A 22,578-nucleotide genomic window follows, 5' to 3' on the forward strand; every position below is an offset into this window, starting at 1 on the left:
CACACAGCCAAGACAACGCATGAGTGGCTTCGGGACAAGTCTCTACACACACACACACGCACGCACGCACACGCACACACACACACAAAATAATGATTGTGATGATCCTCTCCTCTCTTCTCTATAGCCAGCAGCCTTGCAGGCTCGTTACCCATTGGTTACACTACTATGGTGGGCAATGTTCCCAACTTGTGTATTTGGCACTGGTGACCTCTAGCGGTAAACTACTATTTACATCGAAGTGACGTACCACAGTGCGCTTGTCATATGACTATCGAGGTCCATACAACTTTGGACAATCCGGATATAGCAGAGAAAATCGATCAGTTGGACATGCGACTCAATACTTGACGTGCACTTTATGACATGTCAAAGATCCTGATAAAAACTAGGTAAGAACGAACCTCTCTGATGCGCACTGGTGAAAGTGAATGTTACAGTTGTAGATTAAAATGACAGCACTAGCTAATGGACTAAAGGAGCCTAACGTTACTCCGTATGTGTAATGTAATGGAACTGAGAGTCATGATCCGGGGCTAGTAGGCTACAACACCTGTCAGCATGTTGTTGTTATTCTCTACAGATAGAATGACCATGACATTGTCAACAGCACTCATCCTTCTCGCTTTGTTCATTGGAGTAGCAACACTATCCAGAGGTACAGTATGTTATGTATGGCCCCTTTCACATGGAAACTAAATGTAGAACTAGTCGAATTAAATGTAGTGCGAGCCAAGACCATGTTTATAACTACTTTATAACACATACATAAAGCTTTATGACACATGTTTCTGAACTAAGCCCTGCATGGTTTAAATCAGCATATTTCCCACCGTCAGTAATGTCATTTATTGACGATGATGACCCAAGACCCATAGCTTCCCTTTTTGTTATTTATCCTCAAAACACAGCGGCTCCTCATTTCCCTTATGAACGAACCTCTATAACCCTTGCGTGTGTGTGTGTTTTCTCCCCAGGCAGTGATGAGTGTGTGGCCCGTAACTTTGGCCATGGCTCGGTGGTGTGTGAGTGTAACTCCACCCGCTGTGACAGCATTGGGTCGGACACACTACCTCCACTGGGTCAGTTCCTGTCCTTCACCAGCAGTAAGGCTGGCAGCAGGCTGCAGAGAGGACAGGGACAGGTACAGAAGAACAGCACTGGAGCAGGTGAGAAAAGCCTGGGCTGCAAACAACAACCCCCACCAGCCCACGGGTGGGAAACAAACAAGACGAAAGCCTGCACACACTGTTGCCCTTCAAATCAAATCAAATCAAATGTTATTGGCCACATGCGCCGAATACAACAGGTGCAGACATTACAGTGAAATGCTTACTTACAGCCCTTAACCAACAGTGCATTTCTTTTTAACAAAAATAAACAACAACAAAAAAAGTGTTGAGAAAAAAAGAGCAGAAGTAAAATAAAATAACAGTAGGGAGGCTATATATACAGGGGGGTACCGGTGCAGTCAATGTCCGGGGGCACCGGCTAGTTGAGGTAGTTGAAGTAATATGTACATGTGGGTAGAGTTAAAGTGACTATGCATAAATAATTAACAGAGTAGCAGCAGCGTAAAAGGATGGGGTGGGGGGGCAGTGCAAATAGTCTGGGTAGCCATGATTAGCTGTTCAGGAGTCTTATGGCTTGGGGGTAGAAGCTGTTGAGAAGTCTTTTGGACCTAGACTTGGCACTCCGGTACCACTTGCCGTGCGGTAGCAGAGAGAACAGTCTATGACTAGGGTGGCTGGAGTCTGACAATTTTGAGGGCCTTCCTCTGACACCGCCTGGTATAGAGGTCCTGGATGGCAGGAAGCTTGGCCCCAGTGATGTACTGGGCCGTACGCACTACCCTCTGTAATGCCTTGCGGTCGGAGGCCAAGCAGTTGCCATACCAGGCGGTGATGCAACCAGTCAGGATGCTCTCGATGGTGCAGCTGTATAATTTTTTGAGGATCTGAGGACCCATGCCAAATCTTTTCAGTCTCCTGAGGGGGAATAGGCTTTGTCGTGCCCTCTTCACGACTGTCTTGGTGTGTTTGGACCATGATAGTTCGTTGGTGATGTGGACACCAATGAACTTGAAGCACTCAACCTGTTCCACTACAGCCCCGTCGATGAGAATGGGGGCGTGCTCAGTCCTCTTTTTTTTCCTGTAGTCCACAATCATCTCCTTTGTCTTGGTCACGTTGAGGGAGAGGTTGTTGTCCTGGCACCACACGGCCAGGTCTCTGACCTCCTCCCTATAGGCTGTCTCATCGTTGTCGGTGATCAGGCCTACCACTGTTGTGTCGTCGGCAAACTTAATGATGGTGTTGGAGTCGTGCCTGGCCATGCAGTCATGGGTGAACAGGGAGTACAGGAGGGTACTGAGCACGCACCCCTGAGGGGCCCCCGTGTTGAGGATCAGTGTGGCAGATGTGTTGTTACCTACCCTTACCACCTGGGGGCGGCCCATCAGGAAGTCCAGGATCCAGTTGCAGAGGGAGGTGTTTAGTCCCAGGATCCTTAGCTTAGTGATGAGCTTAGAGGGCACTATGGTGTTGAATGCTGAGCTGTAGTCAATGAATAGCATTCTCACGTAGGTGTTCCTCTTGTCCAGGTGGGAAAGGGCAGTGTGGAGTGCAATAGAGATTGCATCATCTGTGGATCTGTTGGGGCGGTATGCAAATTGGAGTGGGTCTAGGGTTTCTGGGATAATGCTGTTGATGTGAGCCAGGACCTGTACTGACCACCCCCCTCTCTCTCTCTCTCCCTCTCTCCTTCCTTCCTTCCCTCCCTCCGTTCCTCCCTCTCTCTCTCTCCCTCCTTTCCCTCCCTCTCAGTTCTCAGGCTGACTGTGGTTCCCTACCAGAAGTACCAGAGGATTAGAGGGTTTGGAGGAGCCATGACAGACTCAGCTGCCATCAACATCATGTCTCTCTCCCCAGGAACACAGGACCAGCTACTACGACAGTACTTCTCTGCTCAGGGTGAGAGGTCAGGGTTAGGGGGTCAGTAAGGGCCATTGCTATAATCATAATTACTCAAATAGTCCTGCCTATCTCACTTGAGTAAGACATTTTATCTCAATGGGACAAACCTGGAAAAAATAAAGGCTGAGTTAAGTGTGTATCCTGCTTTTGTTTTGTGTCCCAGGTATTGGGTACAGTGTGGTGCGGGTGCCCATGGCCAGCTGTGACTTCTCAACCCGTCTGTACACCTACGCCGACTCACCTGGAGACTACAACCTGGACAACTTTACCTTAGCACCAGAGGACACTAACATGAAGGTGGTTTAGATAGTCTCTCTGTTTATCTCTCATTACATCTGTCTCTCTCTCTCTTTTCAGCTCTTTCTCTCCTTTGACTTGTTAGATCGTAAACATATGAAATCGAAGTTTATTGTTCGCATACACAGTTTAGCAGGTGTTATAGTGGTGCAGTGAAATGCTTATGTTACTAGCTCCTAACAATGCAGTCAGATGTCAAACAATTAACATGTAAAGAAAAAGAAAGGCAGGAAATCAAGAACGGCTGAATCCAATTAACAACCTAAATAGCACTGTAGCAGTATCAAAATGAAATCCGTACAGTATGTACACCGGGGAATTGACCCAAGCTAAACTAAGAATGATATGTACAGCAATAGATACACTACATGGCCAGAAGTATGTGGACACCCCTTCAAATTAGTGGACACTACGTGCCCGAATGCATAGTGCCAACTGTAAAGTTTGGTGCAGGAGGAATAGTGGTCTGGGGCTGTTTTTCATAGTTCCAGTGAAGGGAATTCTTAACGCTAAAGCATACATTGACATTCTAGATGATTCTGTGCTTACAACTTTGTGGCAACAGTTTGGGGAAGGCCCTTTCCTGTTTCATCATGACAATGCCCCCGTGCACAAAGCGAGGTCTATACAGAAATGGTTTGTCGAGATCGGTGTGGAGGAACTTGACTGGCCTGCACAGAGCCCTGACCTCAACCCTATTGAACACCTTTGGGATTAATTGGAACACTGACTGCGAGCCAGGCTTAATCGCCCCCAACATCAGTGTCCGACCTCACTAATGCTCTTGTGGCTGAATGGAAGCAAGTACCCGCAGCAACGTTTCAACAACTAGTGGAAAGCCTTCCCAGAAGAGTGGAGGCTGTTATAGCAGCAAAGGGGGGACCAACTCAATATTAATGCCCATGATTTTTGAATGAGATGTTCGACAAGCAGGTGTCCACATACTATTGGCCATGTAGTGTATATTAGAGTGAGCTATGTCAAGAATCCAGTATGTCCTCTGTAGCTCAGCTGGTAGAGCACTGCGCTTGTAACGCCAGGGTAGTGGGTTCGATCCCCGGGACCACCCATACACAAAAATTTATGCAGGCATGACTAAGTCGCTTTGGATAAAAGCGTCTGCTAAATGGCATATTATTATTATTATTATTATAGTGTATATTAGAGTGAGCTATGTCAATAATCCAGTATATATATACAGTACTAGTCAAAAGTTTGGACACACCTACTCATTCAAGGGTTTTTCTTTATTTTTACTATTTTCTACATTGTAGAATAATAGTGAAGACATCAAAACTATGAAATAACACATTGAATCATGTAGTAACCAAAAACGTGTTAAACAAATCAAAATATATTTTATATTTGAGATTCTTCAAATAGCCACCCTTTGCCTTGATGACAACTTTGCACACTCTTGGCATTCTGTCAACCAGCTTCACCTGGAATGCTTTTACAACTGTCTTAAAGGAGTTCCCACATATGCTGAGCACTTGTTGGCTGCTTTTCCTTCACTCTGCCGTCCTACTCATCCCAAACCATCTCAATTGGGTTGAGGTCGGGGGATTGTGGAGGCCAGGTCATCTGATGCAGCACTCCATCACTCTCCTTCTTGGTCAAATAGCCCTTACACAGCCTGGAGGTGTGTTGGGTCATTGTCTTGTTGAAAAACAAATGATAGTCCCACTAAGCCCAAACCAGATGGGATGGCATATCGCTGCAGAATGCTGTGGTAGCCATGCTGGTTAAGTGTGCCTTGAATTCTAAATAAATCACAGACAGTGTCACCAGCAAAGCACCCCCGCACCATAACACCTCCTCCTCCATGCTTTACGGTGGGAACTACACATGCAGAGATCATCTGTTCACCCACACCGCGTCTCACAAAGACACAGCGGTTCTAACCAAAAATCTCAAATTTGGACTCCAGACCAAAAGACACATTTCCAACGGTCTAATGTCCATTGCTTGTGTTTCTTGGCCCGAGCAGGTCTCTTCTTCTTATTGGTGTCCTTTAGTAGTGGTTTCTTTGCAGCAATTTGACCATGAAGGCCTGATTCACACAGTCCCATCTGAACAGTTGATGTTGAGATGTGTCTGTGACTTGAACTCTGTGAAGCATTTATTTGGGCTGCAATTTCTGAGACTGGTAACTCTAATGAACGTATCCTCTGCAGCAGAGGTAACTCTGGGTCTTCCATTCCTGTGGCGGTCCTCATGATAGCCAGTTTCATCATAGCGCTTGATGGTTTTTGCGACTGCACTTGAAGAAACTTTCAAAGTTCTTGAAATGTTCCGTGTTGACTGACCTTCATGTTTTAAAGTAATAATGGACTGTTGTTTCTCTTTGCTTATTTAAGCTGCTCTTGCCATAATATGGACTTGGTCTTTTACCAAATAGGGCTATCTTCTGTATACCCCCCCCCCTACCTTGTCACAACACAACTGATTGCCTCAAACGCATTAAGAAGGAAATAAATTCCACAAATGAACTTTTAAGAAGGCACACCTGTTAATTGAAATGCATTCCAGGTGACTACCTCATGAAGCTGGTTGAGAGAATGCCAAGAGTGTGCAAAGCTGTCATCAAGGCAAAGGGTGGCTATTTGAAGAATCTCAAATATAAAATATATTTAGATTTGTTTAACACTTTTTTGGTTACTACATGATTCCATATGTGTTATTTCATAGTTTTGATGTCTTCACTATTATTCTACAATGTAAAAATAAAGAAAAACTCTTGAATGAGTAGGTGTGTCCAAACTTTTGACTGGTAGTGTATATATTCAGAAAATATATTAAAAAAAAAAAAATATATATATATATATATATATATATATATATATATATATATATATATATTCAGACCCCTTGACTTTTTCCCCAAACAAATGATGTTACAGCCTTATTCTAAAATGTATTACATTGTTTGTTTTCCTCTTCTATCTACACACAATGCCCCATAATGACAAAGTAAAAACAGGTTTTTAGACATTTTTGCAAATTTATAAAAAATACAAAACTGAAATATCACATTTACACCCTTTACTCAGTACTTTGTTGAAGCCCCTTTGGCAGTGATTACAGCATTGAGTCTTCTTGTGTATGACGCTACAAGCTTGGCACACCTGTATTTGGGGAGTTTCTCCCATTCTTCTCTGCAGATCCTCTCAAACTCTGTCAGTTTGGATGGGGAGCGTTGCTGCACAGCTATTTTCAGGTCTCTCCAGAGATGTTTGATCAGGTTCAAGTCCGGTCTCTGGCTGGGCCACTCAAGGACATTCAGAGACTTGTCCCGAAGCCACTCCTGCGTTGTCTTGGCTGTGTGCTTAGGGTCGTTGTCCTGTTGGAAGGTGAACCTTCGCCCCAGTCTGAGGTCCTGAGCGCTCTGGAGCAGGTTTTCATTAAGGATCTCTCTGTACTTTGCTCCGTTCATCTTTCCCTCGATCCTGACTAGTCTCCCAGTCCCTGCCGCTGAAAAACATCACCTCAGCATGATGCTGACACCACCATGCTTCACCGTAGGGATGGTGCCAGGTTTCCTCCAGATGTGATGCTTGGCATTCAGGTTAAAGAGTTCAGTCTTGGTTTCATCAGACCAGCAAATCTTGTTTCTCATGGTCTGAGAATCCTTTTGGTGCCTTTTGGCAAACTCCAAGCGGGCTGTCATGTGCCTTTTACTAAGGAGTGGCTTCCGTCTGGCCACTCTACCATAAAGGCCTGATTGGTGGAGTGCTGCAGAGATGGTTGTCCTTCTGGAAGGTTCTTCCATCTCCAAAGAGGAACTCTAGAGCTCTGTTAGAGTGACCATCAGGTTCTTGGTCACCTCCCTGACCAAGGCCCTTCTCCCCTGATTGCTCAGTTTGGCCGGGCGGCCAGCTCTAGGAAGAGTCTTGGTGGTTCCAAACTTCTTCCTTTTAAGAATAATGGAGGCCACTGTGTTCTTGGCGAACTTCAATGCTGCAGACATTTTTTGGTACTCTTCCCGATATCTGTGCCTCGACACAATCCTGTCTCGGAGCTCTACGGACAATTCCATCGACCTCGTGGCTTGGTTTTTGCTCTGACATGCACTGTCAACTGTGGGACCTTATATAGACAGGTGTGTGTCTTTCTAAATCATATCTAATCAATTGAATTTACCATAGGTGGACTCCAATCAAGTTGTAAAAACATCTCAAGGATGATCAATGGAAACAGGACGCACCTGAGCTCAATTTCGAGTCTCATAGCAAAGGGTCTGAATACTTATGTAAATAAGGTATTTTGGTTGATTATTTTTCATAAATTTGTAAAAAAATCTAAAAGCCTGTTTTCCCTTAGTCATTATGGGGTATTGCGTGTAGGTTAGTGAGGAAAACATTTTTTAAATCTATTTTAGAATAAGGTTGTAACGTAACAAAATGCGGAAAAAGGGAAGGGGTCTCAATACTTTCCGAATGCACTGTAAATAAATATGCGGTGTGTTGAAACAGTCTAACTAAAATACTATGTACAGTGGTAGAAATAATAGAGTAAGCTATTTCGGGGATACAGTATTTAAATACACAGTGTGAAATGGGAAGTGACTATTGGTTCAATGCCTCTATAATATGCGACAGCAGCGTTGTGTGTTTGCGTGTATGTTCGTGAGGTGTGTGATAGCTTGTGTGTGTGTCTTGTGTGAGTGAGTGTGCATCACCTTGTAGACAGCTAGTGATGGCTGTTCAACAGTCTGATGGCCTGGTGATAGAAGCTGTTCAACAGTCTGATGGCCTGGTAATAGAAGCTGTTCAACAGTCTGATGGCCTGGTGATAGAAGCTGTTCAACAGTCTGATGGCCTGGTGATAGAAGCTGTTCAACAGTCTGATGGCCTGGTGATAGAAGCTGTTCAACAGTCTGATGGCCTGGTGATAGAAGCTGTTCAACAGTCTGATGGCCTGGTAATAGAAGCTGTTCAACAGTCTGATGGCCTGGTAATAGAAGCTGTTCAACAGTCTGATGGCCTGGTGATAGAAGCTGTTCAACAGTCTGATGGCCTGGTAATAGAAGCTGTTCAACAGTCTGATGACCTGGTAATAGAAGCTGTTTTTTTGTCTCTCAGTCTTGGCTTTGATGCACCTGTAATGTCTTTGTATGTCGGATGGTAGCCGAGTGAGCAGGCCCTGGCTCGGGTGACTGAGGTCCTTGATGATCTTCTTGGCCTTCCTTTGACACCGGGTGCAATAGTCCTGGAGGGCAGTCTGCACCACCCTCTGGGGAGCCATGCAGCTGAGGGCGGAGCAGTTGCCGTACCAGGCTGTAATGCAGCCCGACAGAATGCTGTCAATGGTGCCTCTGTAGACATTCGTGAGGGTCTTAGGGGCCGAATTTCTTCAGCCGCCTGAGGTTGTAGAGGCACTGTTGCACCTTCACCACAATGTCGGTGTGGCGAGACCATTTCAGGTCCTCAGTAATGTGCACGCCAAGAAACTTGAAGCTTTTGACGGCCTGTTGATGAGGATGTGCTCCCTCTTCTGTCTCCTGTAGTCCACGATAAGCTCCTTCATTTTGTTAACATTAGGGAGAGGTTATTTTCCTGGCACCACTCCGCCAGGGCTCTAACCTCCTTCCTGTAGGCAGGAGTTGGTAATCAGGCCTAACACTGTCGTGTCATCAGCAAACTTGATGATTGAGTTGGAGTCGTGCGTGGCCACGCAGTCATGGATTAACAGGGATGTATGTACTCACAACACCACTTCCCTGTTGTTGGTCCAATCCCAGATCCCCCTGCTGCAGCGAGCCCAGACCCTGTCGCCCCGCCCCCTGTCTCTGCTGGCCAGTGCCTGGAGCGCCCCCGCATGGTTGAAGACCAACGGTGCTCTTACTGGCAAGGGCTCTCTGAAGGGCCAGCCTGGGGGCAAGGAGCACAAGACCTGGGCTAAATACTATGTCAGGTAACATACAGTATACACACCTAAACCTGGACTACATACTATGACAGGTATCATACAGTATACACACCTAAACCTGGACTAAATACACTGCTCAAAAAAATAAAGGGAACACTTAAACAACACAATGTAACTCCAAGTCAATCACACTTCTGTGAAATCAAACTGTCCACTTAGGAAGCAACACTGATTGACAATACATTTCGCATGCTGTTGTGCAAATGGAATAGACAACAGGTGGAAATTATAGGCAATTAGCAAGACACCCCCAATAAAGGACTGGTTTTGCAGGTGGTGACCACAGACCACTTCTCAGTTCCTATGCTTCCTGGCTGATGTTTTGGTCACTTTTGAATGCTGGTGGTGCTTTCACTCTAGTGGTAGCATGAGACGAAGTCTACAACCCACACAAGTGGCTCAGGTAGTGCAGCTCATCCAGGATGGCACATCAATGCGAGCTGTGGCAAGAAGGTTTGCTGTGGCTGTCAGCGTAGTGTCCAGAGCATGGAGGCGCTACCAGGAGACAGGCCAGTACATCAGGAGACGTGGAGGAGGCCGTAGGAGGGCAACAACCCAGCAGCAAGACTGCTACCTCCGCCTTTGTGCAAGGAGGAGCAGGGGGAGCACTGCCAGAGCCCTGCAAAATGACCTCCAGCAGGCCACAAATGTGCATGTGTCTGCTCAAACGGTCAGAAACAGACTCCATGAGGGTGGTATGAGGGCCCGACGTCCACAGGTGGGGATTGTGCTTACAGCCCAACACCGTGCAGGACGTTTGGCATTTGCCAGAGAACACCAAGATTGGCAAATTCGCCACTGGCGCCCTGTGCTCTTCACAGATGAAAGCAGGTTCACACTGAGCACATGTGACAGACGTGACAGAGTCTGGAGACGCCGTGGAGAACGTTCTGCTGCCTGCAACATCCTCCAGCATGACCGGTTTGCCGGTGGGTCAGTCATGGTGTGGGGTGGCATTTCTTTGGGGGGCCGCACAGCCCTCCATGTGCTCGCCAGAGCTAGCCTGACTGCCATTAGGTACCGAGATGAGATCCTCAGACCCCTTGTGAGACCATATGCTGGTGCGGTTGGCCCTGTGTTCCTCCTAATGCAAGACCTCATGTGGCTGGAGTGTGTCAGCAGTTCCTGCAAGAGGAAGGCATTGATGCTATGGACTGGCCCGTCCGTTCCCCAGACCTGAATCCAATTGAGCACATCTGGGACATCATGTCTCGCTCCATCCACCAACGCCACGTTGCACCACAGACTGTCCAGGAGTTGGCGGATGCTTTAGCCCAGGTCTGGGAGGAGATCCCTCAGGAGACCATCCGCCACCTCATTAGGAACATGCCCAGGCGTTGTAGGGAGGTCATACAGGCACGTGGAGGCCACACACACTACTGAGCCTCATTTTGACTTGTTTTAAGGACATTACATAAAAGTTGGATTAGCCTGTAGTGTGGTTTTCCACTTTAATTTTGAGGGTGACTCCAAATCCAGACCTCCATGGGTTGATAAATTTGATTTCCATTGATAATTTTTGTGTGATTTTGTTGTCAGCACATTCAACTATGTAAAGAAAAAAGTATTTAATAAGATTATTTCATTCATTCAGATCTAGGATGTGTTATTTTAGTGTTCCCTTTATTTTTCTGAGCAGTGTACTATGTCAGGTATCATACAGTATACACACCTAAACCTGGACTACAAACTATGTCAGGTATCATACAGTATACACACCTAAACCTGGACTAAATACTATGTCAGGTATCATACAGTATACACACCTAAACCTGGACTAAATACTATGTAAGGTATCATACAGTATACACACCTAAACCTGGACTACATACTATGACAGGTATCATACAGTAATCACATCTAAACCTGGACTAAATACTATGACAGGTATCATACAGTAATCACACCTAAACCTGGACTAAATACTATGTCAGGTAACATACAGTATACACACCTAAACCTGGACTACATACTATGTCAGGTATCATACAGTATACACACTTAAACCTGGACTACATACTATGACAGGTATCATACAGTATACACACCTAAACCTGGACTACATACTATGTCAGGTATCATACAGTATACACACTTAAACCTGGACTACATACTATGTCAGGTAACAAACAGTATACACACCTAAACCTGGACTACATACTATGTCAGGTATCATACAGTATACACACCTAAACCTGGACTAAATACTATGACAGGTATCATACAGTATACACATCTAAACCTGGGCTAAATACTATGTTGGGTAACATACAGTATACACATCTAAACCTGGGCTAAATACTATGTTGGGTAACATACAGTATACACATCTAAACCTGGACTACATACTATGTCAGGTATCATACAGTATACACACCTAAACCTGGACTAAATACTATGACAGGTATCATACAGTATACACATCTAAACCTGGGCTAAATACTATGTTGGGTAACATACAGTTTACACACAAAGACATGGGCACATGGAGCCTTAGAGGAATTTGACTCTCTGAGTATTCATTATCCTTCCTCTCCATCAGGTTCCTGGAGGAGTATGCCAAATACAACCTGTCGTTCTGGGCCATGACCACAGGCAACGAACCCTCTGCTGGACGGATGACCAACTACAGGTCACATCTCACTTTATATTACATGTGTAGCTAAGGCAGGTACAGTGAGGGAAAAAAGTATTTGATCCCCTGCTGATTTTGTACGTTTGCCCACTGACAAGGAAATGATCAGTCTATAATTTTAATGGGAGGTTTATTTGAACAGTGAGAGACAGAATAACAACAAAAAAATCCAGAAAAACGCATGTCAAAAATGTTATAAATTGATTTGCATTTTAATGAGGGAAATAAGTATTTGACCCCTCTGCAAAACATGACTTAGTGCTTGGTGGCAAAACCCTTGTTGGCATTCACAGAGGTCAGACGTTTCTTGTAGTTGGCCACCAGGTTGGCACACATCTCAGGAGGGATTTTGTTCCACTCCTCTTTGCAGATCTTCTCCAAGTCATTAAGGTTTCGAGGCTGACGTTTGGCAACTCGAACCTTCAGCTCCCTCCACAGATTTTCTATGGGATTAAGGTCTGGAGACTGGCTAGGCCACTCCAGGACCTTAATGGGCTTCTTCTTGAGCCACTCCTTTGTTGCCTTGGCCGTGTGTTTTGGGTCATTGTCATGCTGGAATACCCATCCACGACCCATTTTCAATGCCCTGGCTGAGGGAAGGAGGTTCTCACCCAAGATTTGACGGTACATGGCCCCGTCCATCGTCCCTTAGATGCAGTGAAGTTGTCCTGTTCCCTTAGCAGAAACCCCCCCCCAAAGCATAATGTTTCCACCTCCATGTTTGACGGTGGGGATGGTGTTCTTGGGGTCATAGGCAGCATTCCTGCTCCTCCAAACACGGCGAGTTGAGTTGATACCAAAGAGCTCGATTTTGGTCTCATCTGACCACAACACTTTCACCCAGTTCTCCTCTGAATCATTCAGATGTTCATTGGCAAACTTCAGACGGCCCTGTATATGTGCTTTCTTGAGCAGGGGGACCTTGCGGGCGCTGCAGGATTTCAGTCCTTCACGGCGTAGTGTGTTACCAATTGTTTTCTTGGTGACTATGGTCCCAGCTGCCTTGAGATCATTGACAAGATCCTCCCGTGTAGTTCTGGGCTGATTCCTCATCGTTCTCATAATCATTTCAACTCCACGAGGTGAGATCTTGCATGGAGCCCCAGGCCGAGGGAGATTGACAGTTCTTTTGAGTTTCTTCCATTTGCGAATAATCGCACCAACTGTTGTCACCTTCTCACCAAGCTGCTTGGCGATGGTCTTGTAGCCCATTCCAGCCTTGTGTAGGTCTACAATCTTGTCCCTGACATCCTTGGAGAGCTCTTTGGTCTTGGCCATGGTGGAGAGTTTGGAATCTGATTGATTGATTGCTTCTGTGGACAGGTGTCTTTTATACAGGTAACAAGCTGAGATTAGGAGCACTCCCTTTAAGAGTGTGCTCCTAATCTCAGCTCGTTACCTGTATAAAAGACACCTGGGAGCCAGAAATCTTTCTGATTGAGAGGGGGTCAAATACTTATTTCCCTCATTAAAATGCAAATGAATTTATAACATTTTTGACATGCGTTTTTCTGGATTTATTTGTTGTTATTCTGTCTCTCACTGTTCAAATAAACCTACCATAAAAATTATAGACTGATCATTTCTTTGTCAGTGGGCAAACGTACAAAATCAGCAGGCGATCAAATACTTTTTTCCTCACTGTACATCATTGACAACAGGAAAAAGTGATATTTAGTTAGTTATTGCATTCTGGTAATGAAGTTAGTTATAGAGTAAGTACATGTTACAGGTTATTTTAGCTCGGTTGGTAGAGTATGACGCTTGTAACGCCAGGGTAGTGGGTTCGATTCCCAGAACCACCCAGATATGTAAAATGTATGCACCCATGACTAAGTCGCTTTGGATAAAAGCGTCTGCTAAATGGTATATATTATATAATATTATAACAGTAATCTGTTTTCCCTGCTCCAGTTTCCAGGCTCTGGGCTTCACAGCAGAGGAGCAGAGGGATTGGGTGGGCCTGGACCTTGGCCCCGCCCTGCACACCTCCACACACCCCCACACACACCTCCTCATCCTGGATGACAACAGACTGCTACTGCCACACTGGGCTAAAGTGGTGAGAGAGAGGGAGGAACTTTGAAAGAAGAAAATAACAGGGATAGGCTGGGAGGGAGGGAGGAAAGGAATGAGAGATGAAGGGATGGAGTAAGGTAGGGTCAAGGACAGAGAGTAGAGAGAGTCAATGAAAGAAGGATGCATGAGAAAAGGGGAGAAGTCCATAAAGAAATAGTGAAATGTTGAAAACGTACATTTTGACAATATTAAAGTATGCTCCTCCTCCCCCCAGGTCCTCAGTGATGTGCGTGCTGGCAGGTATATCCATGGTGTTGGAGTCCACTGGTACCTGGACACCCTGGTGCCTGCAGAGCTCTCCCTGGGCACTACCCACCACCTGTACCCAGAGTACTACCTGTTTGGCACGGAGGCCTGCGCTGGCTGGAGCCCCACAGACAGAGGGGTCCGGCTGGGCAGCTGGGAGAGGGCTGAGCAGTACGCACACAGCATCATACAGGTAAGATAGTCATGACTAAGAATGAGGATCGTCAACACGTACTCTTTCTTAGTCGTATGGCTAACGGGTGAGAATGACATCATACAAGTGTACATGTGCAAGTGAAGGTGTTACTGTAGCAAGTAATTGAACAGGTCAGCATGACCAACAGGTCAGACAAAAACAAGTTGAGAGTGACCTCATAATGTTTTGTCAGATTCCTGTGTATGATCTAGTAGCTCAGGTACTGGTTGTGAAATGTTACAGGGGCAAACTGATGAATTGAAGGCGTGTCTGTGAGCCCTGTCTGTTTTTGTCTCCTTGTTCTTTGTTCAGCCCTAATTAAGTCAGTTCTGTGCCAGATCCTGCAGTGTTGCTTCGACACATTCATACTGAACTGAACTGAACTCTACAGCTCAAACTGCTGCTCTGTTATGTTGCCCTAGGTGATAAGCTAGAATGGTGCTCTCAGTTTATCCATGCCTCCCTCTCGTCTCTCTCTTTTGTCTTTCACTCTCCCTTTCTCTCTCTGAATACTCTGCAGGACTGAAATAGGACTCTCTTACCTGTTCCCTCTCCATTCATTTTGTATTGGAACAGTTACTCTCCTGAGAATCACAGGGATTGTTTATGCTGATGCAATGTCAGGTAACACAACAACAAACTAGACAGTGAATGAGCCACTTTCTTCCTCTCGCTACTCTCCCTGTCTTCTCTCGTCCTCTCTTCCTCTCTTCTCGTCGGCTGTAGGACCTGAACCACTATGTGGTGGGCTGGACAGACTGGAACCTGGCTCTGGACCAAGGAGGAGGGCCCAACTGGGTGAAGAACTTCGTGGACAGCCCCATCATCGTGGACCACAGCCGAGACATCTTCTACAAACAGCCCACATTCTATAGCATGGCCCACTTCAGGTACTGTACTGTCCCACCTTATATAGCATGGCCCACTTCAGGTACTGTACTGTCCCACCTTATATAGCATGGCCCACTTCAGGTACTGTACTGTCCCACCTTATATAGCATGGCCCACTTCAGGTACTGTACTGTCCCACCTTATATAGCATGGCCCACTTCAGGTACTGTACTGTCCCACCTTATATAGCATGGCCCACTTCAGGTACTGTACTGTCCCACCTTCTATTGCAGTGTTTCCCAACTCCAGTCCTCTAGTACCCCCAGCACACATTGTTGTTGTAGCCCCAGACAAACTCTTGATGGTTAGTTGACAAGCTGAATCAGGTGTACTTGTCCAGGGGTACAATAAAAATGTGTGCTGTTGGGGGTACTGAAGGACTGGAGTTGGGAAACACTGTTGTATAGCATGGCTCACTTCAGGTACTTCACTGTCCCACCTGGGCAGGTCTGACGCCCTGTACCAATACTTATTAAAATTAACCCTTCTTTCCTAACTTACTTGAAGTAATCACTGATCTGTATGTGTTTTGATAAGTAAATATAATACAAGTAAATGAACTCTGCTCCACAGTAAGTTCCTGTGGAAGGGGTCTCAGAGAGTGGGCGTGTCCTTCAGTCAGGAAACAAAACTGGAAAGCTCCGTCTTCGTCAGGCCAGATGGATCAGTGGTGCTTACCATACTCAACAGGTGGGTGAAAGTGTGTGTGTTAACACTTGATATTTGTGTGTTTGCATGTGTGTTACCTTGAGACTGTGTGTGTGTTGTAGGTTGTCGTCAGAGGTCCAGTTTGAGGTGTGGGATCCTGCAGTGGGTTTCATCTCCTCCAGTGCTCCGGCCCACTCCCTGCTCACAGTTGCTTGGAACACACACTGATCACACTTGCTTGGAACACACATATACAGACAAACACACTCTGACCACACTGGAATGGAACACACACTGATCACACACCTTTACTGCCAGGTCCAAAGCATTGTCAAAGTCGGCATTACCCCAGTGCTGCACTTGCTAATTCCAAAATGGCCAACGATCAAACGTTATCAGTCTTGTTTCTCATCTGTCTGCAACATTATCCCTCACTATCCATCACCTACCAGGTCTGCTACATTATCCCTCACTACCCATCACCTACCAGGTCTGCTACATTTCCAACACTACACACTCGACTCCCACCACCATCCAAAGCCCTATGTGCTGCCTCCTCATACTGTTCCTGACTGTTTACAGCATATCTAATAGAGAACCCTGCAGCATCGTGCTCTCTGTCATTTCTTTGATCAGAGCTTAAAATGTGTGTGTGGTTTAGCCAATACAGCCAAATATGTTGTGTTCCTATGTATGCCGTGACTATCTGCACTGATCTTTATCACTCTGGGAAAAGCTCTCAAATGATGTGTGAATATAGCATGTGATCAAACCAGGGCCAGGTGCACCGCTATGATCAGACACTGCTGCTGCTTGAGGTCTGACCATTACACCTCTCTGCTAACAACTGTTTCTAAACTAAAATCTGGTTAATAGCGGTGTTAACATTATCGCGTTAACACGGTTTATAAAGAGATAATGATGTAAAGTAATAATGTACAGAATGTATTAATGCCGTTTAAACTATTTGCCTTTTAATCCTTTTGATTTTGAATAAATGATTTGGTTCTGATGTTCATCTCTCTATTAAGTCTTCACACAACTATTGGGTTTCTTAGTGACAGACAGATCCGATCATGACCAATGTTACTGGTTTTTAATATTTTTGGGAATTATTAATACATCATACACGTTATCATATATATAATAATATACACAGACTTTAATACCCAGGGATTCACATTTGTCTCCATTCTCAATATGCTTTTTTGTTTTCTTCCTTTCAAACCAGAAGTTGTTGGACTAAAAGTATTTACATTAAAAAAATAGAGTGATAGAAATGTGAAACAAAAGACAGAACTCATCAACGGAGGAGTAAAATGACAGAGCGATGCAGTCTGTTTGTAATATATACACCAGAATGACGGCGAAAGAGAGAGAGTATATTGTGGAGGGGCCCATCTCAATACTCAGAAGTGATGTCCCCTCCTCGTCTCCTTTCTGCACTGATGTGAGAGCTAGAACGGCAAAACCAAATATCCTGGTGAGCATCCACCATGTTCAGTGCAGATGATGTTAAGGAGATGAGGAGAGGAAGCCACTCTAGACTATTGAGATACATCCCAGGAGTAGAGAGGTAGGGAGAGACAACAGTGTATTACAGCAGTGCTTTTCAGAAGGATGGAAAAAGAGGAATAGCGAGAAAAGAGTAGAAAAAACTAGATGGGGTTGATGTTTGAAGCAGGGTAAAGGCAAGTACTTGGTCATGATTAGGCAGAGGACAGCTAATGGATCATGACGTGTGTGTACTGTGTGTCTAACGAATCATGACTTGTGTGTGTGTGTATGTGAACATGGTTCCAAAGGCAATGAGACAGGAAGAGCCATACTGATGACCATCCTATGACTGTAGATGAGATGATTCAGAAAGGAGGAGTGAGATGAAGGGATGAGAGGAATGAGGCAGAGAGATGGAGGTATATCCTTCAGAAAGTCCTTCTCTCCTGTGTGCAGCAGTTCGTAGAGAGAAGGGATGAAGGACGGATGAGATGGAGAGATTAAAAGGTCAGAGATGGGGTGCGATGAGGGATGAGAGGACAGGAGAGGGGAGGTGTATTTCAGAAGGACCATCTCTCCTGTGTGCGGGGGTCCGTGTTTAGAGAGGGGGATTCTGGGGGGTTCTGGGTGTTGCGGTCTTCTCCATTCAACCCCTTCCTACACACAGGACACGTATCATGCTGCAGAGAGAGTGAGAGAGAGGGGTGGAGAAAATCAGTTAAACTTCTTCAAATCATTCCTCTTACTAAATATTACCCCACCAACCTCTTTCATTCATTTGTTTGTTCATTCCTTCCTCCCTCCTCACCATTTCCAGCCAGGGTACTATACAGTCTGAGTGGAAGAAGTGGTTGCAAGGTAGTTGTCTGACGGGCTCTCCCACTGCAAAGTCCTCCTTACACACCGGACACTCCATATTGCAGTCTGGAGAGAGACAGATACACCCCTTTGTTATTAGCTAGTATTACATTCCTGTTATAAATGATCATACATACTGTATCTTACACGCAGGACAAATACTCCATATTACAGTATACAGATAATGGGAGAGAAAGAGTAAGAGAGAGCTAGAAAGAGGAATAGAGATGGGAAGACTGAAGGGATGATGAAGCAGAGGTTACATTTGATCAGCCATTAAAATAATTGAAGCATAGCATCTGTCTGATGCCAAATTCCTGAGTGGCTGGTTGAGATGATTTAAGAGTAATAAGTAGCTCTCTGTTAATGACAAGAGACAGTGAGACAACAGCTATGTGGGCCCTGGGCCAGAGGGGGGGACAGAGGCAGACAGAGAGAGAGAGAGGCAGATGGAGAGAGAGGCAGACAGAGAGAGAGAGAGGCAGACGGAGAGAGAGAGAGAGAGAGAGAGGAAGGATGTGTGTATGTGTGAGAGTGAAAGACAAGGACAGAGAGGACAGGAGAGAGGACAGGAGACAGCAGCTAGAGATAGGAGTCCTCATTTACCCCAATGAGTCAGCTGTCAGCAGCACAGCTATACACTGACTTCTATATAGGCCACGGCACTATGGAGAGACTGGAGGAGCAGGAGAGGAGGCAAAGGACTAACCTGCTTGATCCTGAGACACGTTGACTGTAGGGATGGAGGAGATCTTCTCTTTCTCTGCAGGAGGAGGGCCTGTGTTCTCAAACTGACCTAACAACTACACAGATGAACACACACAGGTAGACAGAGAAGATACATCAAAATGGTTGCTGCAGGAACTGTAAGAGAACAGCTTTACAATTCACCTTTGTACGGTGAACTTTGTGCTAGCCTAGCATGACACAATAAAAGAGTAAAAGCATCAGAAACATCCTGGAAAAGAGGAAGAGATAAAGAAAGTAACAAGAGAACTGCTAAACTTTCATTAGCTTGATAAGGATTATGGTTCTACCAACATCCATATAGCATACTACGTAGTATGAAGTCATAGTTGGTTAGTGGCCATACATAAATAAAGTGAAAGGGGTTTGTGTGTGCGTACCTGTGTGATGACTGCGTCCAGTCCCCCCTGTCCCCAAGCATAGTCACCTGGGTTAGAGTGTAGCATCCCCGTCCTAACACACACACAGGAGGTAAATTACAGGTAAAGATGAAACATTCAGTAACTATCCTATGTTTCACACATAATGAACAGCAACAATATTTGTTCTGATTTAGGCTAGGTTTAAATAACGGGGTCCCCAGGGGTGCTGGCTGAGGCACAACCATAACAAGTCAGGGAACATTCAAATATTAATGTTGATCCACCTCACTATTTGTAAGGAATCCACAAGAGAAAGCATGCAAGTCAAACTGTGGATTTACATAATGTATAACCACTGCTTACATGGCAGTAAGAAGATGGTTCTTACCATGAGAGGGGAGGTGAGCCAGGAACTCCAGAGTTGGCAAATAGACCAGCCAGAAACTGTTGTACTATCCTACAGAGAGAGAAGGCACACACATCAGTCAGGAATGAGATCAGTACAACATTGAAAACTAAAAATACCCATTTAGAACCTGCAAATCCAATTTTGACTGATCAAAACACCAATAAGAATATAAACATGGCATGGTAGGGAGAGGAGTCTTACCCCTCTACGGCAGGCGAGCGGTCAGGTCTGCTGCTCCCTCTGGAGCGGTACCTCCTCTGACTGTGCAGGCGAGGGGGGCGACCGGGCCCCCAGTGTTCCCCCCCTCCCAGAGGACCCCCCAGGGGTCCCCCTAGCCCAGCAGGGACTGACCCTCCGATAGGACCCCCTCCTAGGCCTCCCAGCCCTCCCAGCCCCCCCAGACCTAACCCCCCTGCTCCTACCCCAACCCCTCCACCAGGGACTCGGGACTCTGAGTCTGGACTGCCACCATCCACTGTGAAAGGCCTCTCTACAAACAACAGGTGCCACAGCTGCTGAGAGAGAGATGAGGGGTGAGGGTGAGAACAGGGAGGGTGGGAGGAGGGGGAATGGAGAGAGGGACGGTGGAAGGGAGATAGAGAGATAGAGAAATGATGTAAAAGAAAGATGGGATGAGATCACAGAAGACATTTGCATCCCACCTCACCCCCCCACCCCTGTACCCCCTAGGGCACAGTGCATCTCATACCTCTGCAAACTGTGTGGCTGTGTCATCTGTCCCATTAGCGCCACCCTCTAGCAGACTGAGGGAAACAGCACACAGGAGGCAGAACACAGCATTAGTAACATCTACACACACTCATTCTCCACCACCTTCTATTCACTCTGCCTAGCCTATATGTGGTAGATTAATTAAAACTACAGACATAAGAAACAAGAGATTCTCACCTGGAGTCTTCTGTTACCTCCTCTATGAAGCCAGACTCACACCTGGGACAGATGTACTCCTGCAAAAACACACAACACCACACACTCAGTTAGAGAGTACATGAGTCAGACAGTGTTCCATTCAGGGCTGATGAGGCGGCTATGCAGGGGTTTCTGTCTGTTGAATGAGGAAATGTCTAGTAGAGATCTGTGGCAGAGTCAGGATATAGCGTATTTGAACATAGCTTTAAGCAGGAACATACAACATGTAAAGTGGGAGTTGTCATCAATAAGTATTCTTCCCTGGCACCAGTGTTGAGTTTCACTCACAATGGGATTAGGCCTACGACAAAGACATGTGCTTTATTCAACAAAACAAAAAGGACACTTGAACTGGAAGTGAACCTCATTCCAAAATTGTGCAAAACTTGTATTGCTATTATGCAATATTGTGTGAAGGCTATGCCTCGGCCATTGTCATCTTGCTGACTGGTGAAAACATACAGATACTGTGCCTGAAAGGAGAAGGCTTCAGACAGACAAGCACGGGGGTCTGCTTGTATGTTTGAGCCACTCTCCCTCTCTCTTTCGGTGGTTATCTTGGGGAGGTGTGAGACAGATCAACTGGGTATATGCAGTCAGTGAGTGGGCATAGCTGAAACATGCCTCAGCAGCACAAAGAGACAGAGTATGAGACAGTGAGACCAGCAGGCAGATTTAGCCTAGATCAGGATCAGGGTTTCTCAAACTCGGTCCTGGCCCCTGCGCATCCCCCACACTCCCAGTACTATTTCCCAATAAGAGGGAAATCACAAAACTGTCCTTAGGTCAGTGTCTAGGCCTACTTCATCCTCCTCACAGATTTAGCTTCAATGGCAGGATGGGAATAAACAGGGGATTACCAGCCTGCCTCTCACAGACCAGCAGTAACCTAAACAGATGTATCCTAGCTAACGTTGGTTTAGACAAGCAGACAGAGTGACTTACTGACACATTGACTGACAGACAGCGAGTCAATAACAAACATAGCTACACGACTAGCTAGCTAAATGCAAAACAGAAAGTGTCATAACTTCTCTTCTAGAATGAACGCAGTCAATACAGATTAATATTGGTAAATAATTAGGGTCAAGCAGTCCAAATATTTTGCAATGTCTTTCTACATTTTACTTTCAGTTTGATTGTGAAACTGAACTGTGCCACATTCAGTTGCCAAACGTTCACGAACGTTGAAGATAGAATGCCGTAAATAGAGCCTACATGATTTCTTGTTCTACATAAAAATGTCTATCTGAACGTTCCAACCGCTATGTCCAGTTGAACGCACCCCAGGCCAAGGAAACCCCCGTATTCCTTCTGCTTTTGTAGGCCAAGGAGTAGCCAGACTGGTCGAATTACGTTGAAATATCCACCAGATTTCCAGATAGCTACATAGCTAACGTTACCTCGAGGATTTCACGAAAACCCACCTCGAATAAGGTTAACATTACACCAAATAACATCAAAACTACAGGTACGGTTATTCAACCAAGCCATCTGCATATTTAACAATTACGCAATGTCTTTGTTAAACATTGTTAAAGCGAGCTAGCAACAACAAACATCAACATTGTTTGTTAACTAGAACAAGTGCCGTGGGCCCTACTGGCTAGCCGTCTACAGTTAGCAGCTAGCTAGTTCAACAACTGCTGCTATTTTCTGGACTCAGGTTCGGTTGTCAACCGATGGAAAAGAACAAGACCTGCACTGAAAAGTCATGATCGGGACACGGTGTAACGACTGACTTACCGGGAGTTTGGGGCTTACTTCTCCCTTACAACAATGACAGAAGAACCTATGCGGGGGAACCGCCGCAGCCTCCGCCATCTTCCCCAGAATAGCACAAACAGTGACGTCGGTCCTTCTGCATGCCAAAGAGG

At 45.6% G+C, this 22,578-nt stretch overlaps 2 protein-coding genes across 3 annotated transcripts; one reads left to right on the forward strand and one right to left on the reverse strand.

Annotated features, from left to right (window-relative positions):
* The first annotated feature begins 251 nt into the window (after positions 1–251).
* gba1 (glucosylceramidase beta 1) lies at positions 252–16,910 on the forward strand. The gene is made up of 12 exons (XM_084158311.1): positions 252–392; positions 584–658; positions 978–1,169; positions 2,826–2,972; positions 3,139–3,272; positions 9,016–9,188; positions 11,746–11,835; positions 13,753–13,900; positions 14,132–14,356; positions 15,086–15,249; positions 15,824–15,940; positions 16,021–16,910. Exons 2-12 carry the CDS (start codon positions 589–591, stop codon positions 16,124–16,126), a joined length of 1,566 nt encoding a protein of 521 aa, XP_084014437.1. The 5' UTR covers positions 252–392; positions 584–588; the 3' UTR covers positions 16,127–16,910.
* A 69-nt stretch (positions 16,911–16,979) lies between these two features.
* On the reverse strand, positions 16,980–22,553 carry rnf115a (ring finger protein 115a). 2 transcript variants are annotated; one of them, XM_084158319.1, is made up of 9 exons: positions 22,448–22,553; positions 20,681–20,739; positions 20,481–20,535; positions 19,973–20,283; positions 19,751–19,819; positions 19,381–19,453; positions 18,963–19,056; positions 18,204–18,319; positions 16,980–18,075 (listed from the first exon to the last, which is right to left on the reverse strand). In XM_084158319.1, the coding sequence occupies exons 1-9, from the start codon at positions 22,523–22,525 to the stop codon at positions 17,956–17,958; spliced, it is 975 nt and encodes a 324-aa protein (XP_084014445.1). In that variant the 5' UTR covers positions 22,526–22,553; the 3' UTR covers positions 16,980–17,955. The 2 variants fall into 2 exon arrangements, with proteins under 2 accessions (XP_084014445.1, XP_084014444.1); XM_084158318.1 differs by having other exon boundaries at positions 19,973–20,286.
* Between the last annotated feature and the right edge of the window lie 25 nt (positions 22,554–22,578).

This window comes from Coregonus lavaretus (assembly GCF_964263955.1).
Source record: "Coregonus lavaretus genome assembly, chromosome: 3".
In the NCBI taxonomy this organism is placed as follows: domain Eukaryota; kingdom Metazoa; phylum Chordata; class Actinopteri; order Salmoniformes; family Salmonidae; genus Coregonus; species Coregonus lavaretus.

What these genes read in the sequence shown, in the direction of transcription:
- gba1 (XM_084158311.1), top strand. Translation starts at nt 589, where the DNA reads ATGACCATGACATTGTCAACAGCACTCATCCTTCTCGCTTTGTTCATT. An exon ending in TGGGCTAAATACTATGTCAG is followed by an intron (nt 9,189 to 11,745) that starts GTAACATACAGT and finishes CCTCTCCATCAG; the next exon opens with GTTCCTGGAGGAGTATGCCA. An exon ending in ACGCACACAGCATCATACAG is followed by an intron (nt 14,357 to 15,085) that starts GTAAGATAGTCA and finishes CGTCGGCTGTAG; the next exon opens with GACCTGAACCACTATGTGGT.
- rnf115a (XM_084158318.1), bottom strand. Translation starts at nt 22,525, where the DNA reads ATGGCGGAGGCTGCGGCGGTTCCCCCGCATAGGTTCTTCTGTCATTGT. An exon ending in AAGTAAGCCCCAAACTCCCG is followed by an intron (nt 20,740 to 22,447) that starts GTAAGTCAGTCG and finishes GTGTTTTTGCAG; the next exon opens with GAGTACATCTGTCCCAGGTG. An exon ending in GAGGTAACAGAAGACTCCAG is followed by an intron (nt 20,536 to 20,680) that starts GTGAGAATCTCT and finishes TGTTTCCCTCAG; the next exon opens with TCTGCTAGAGGGTGGCGCTA.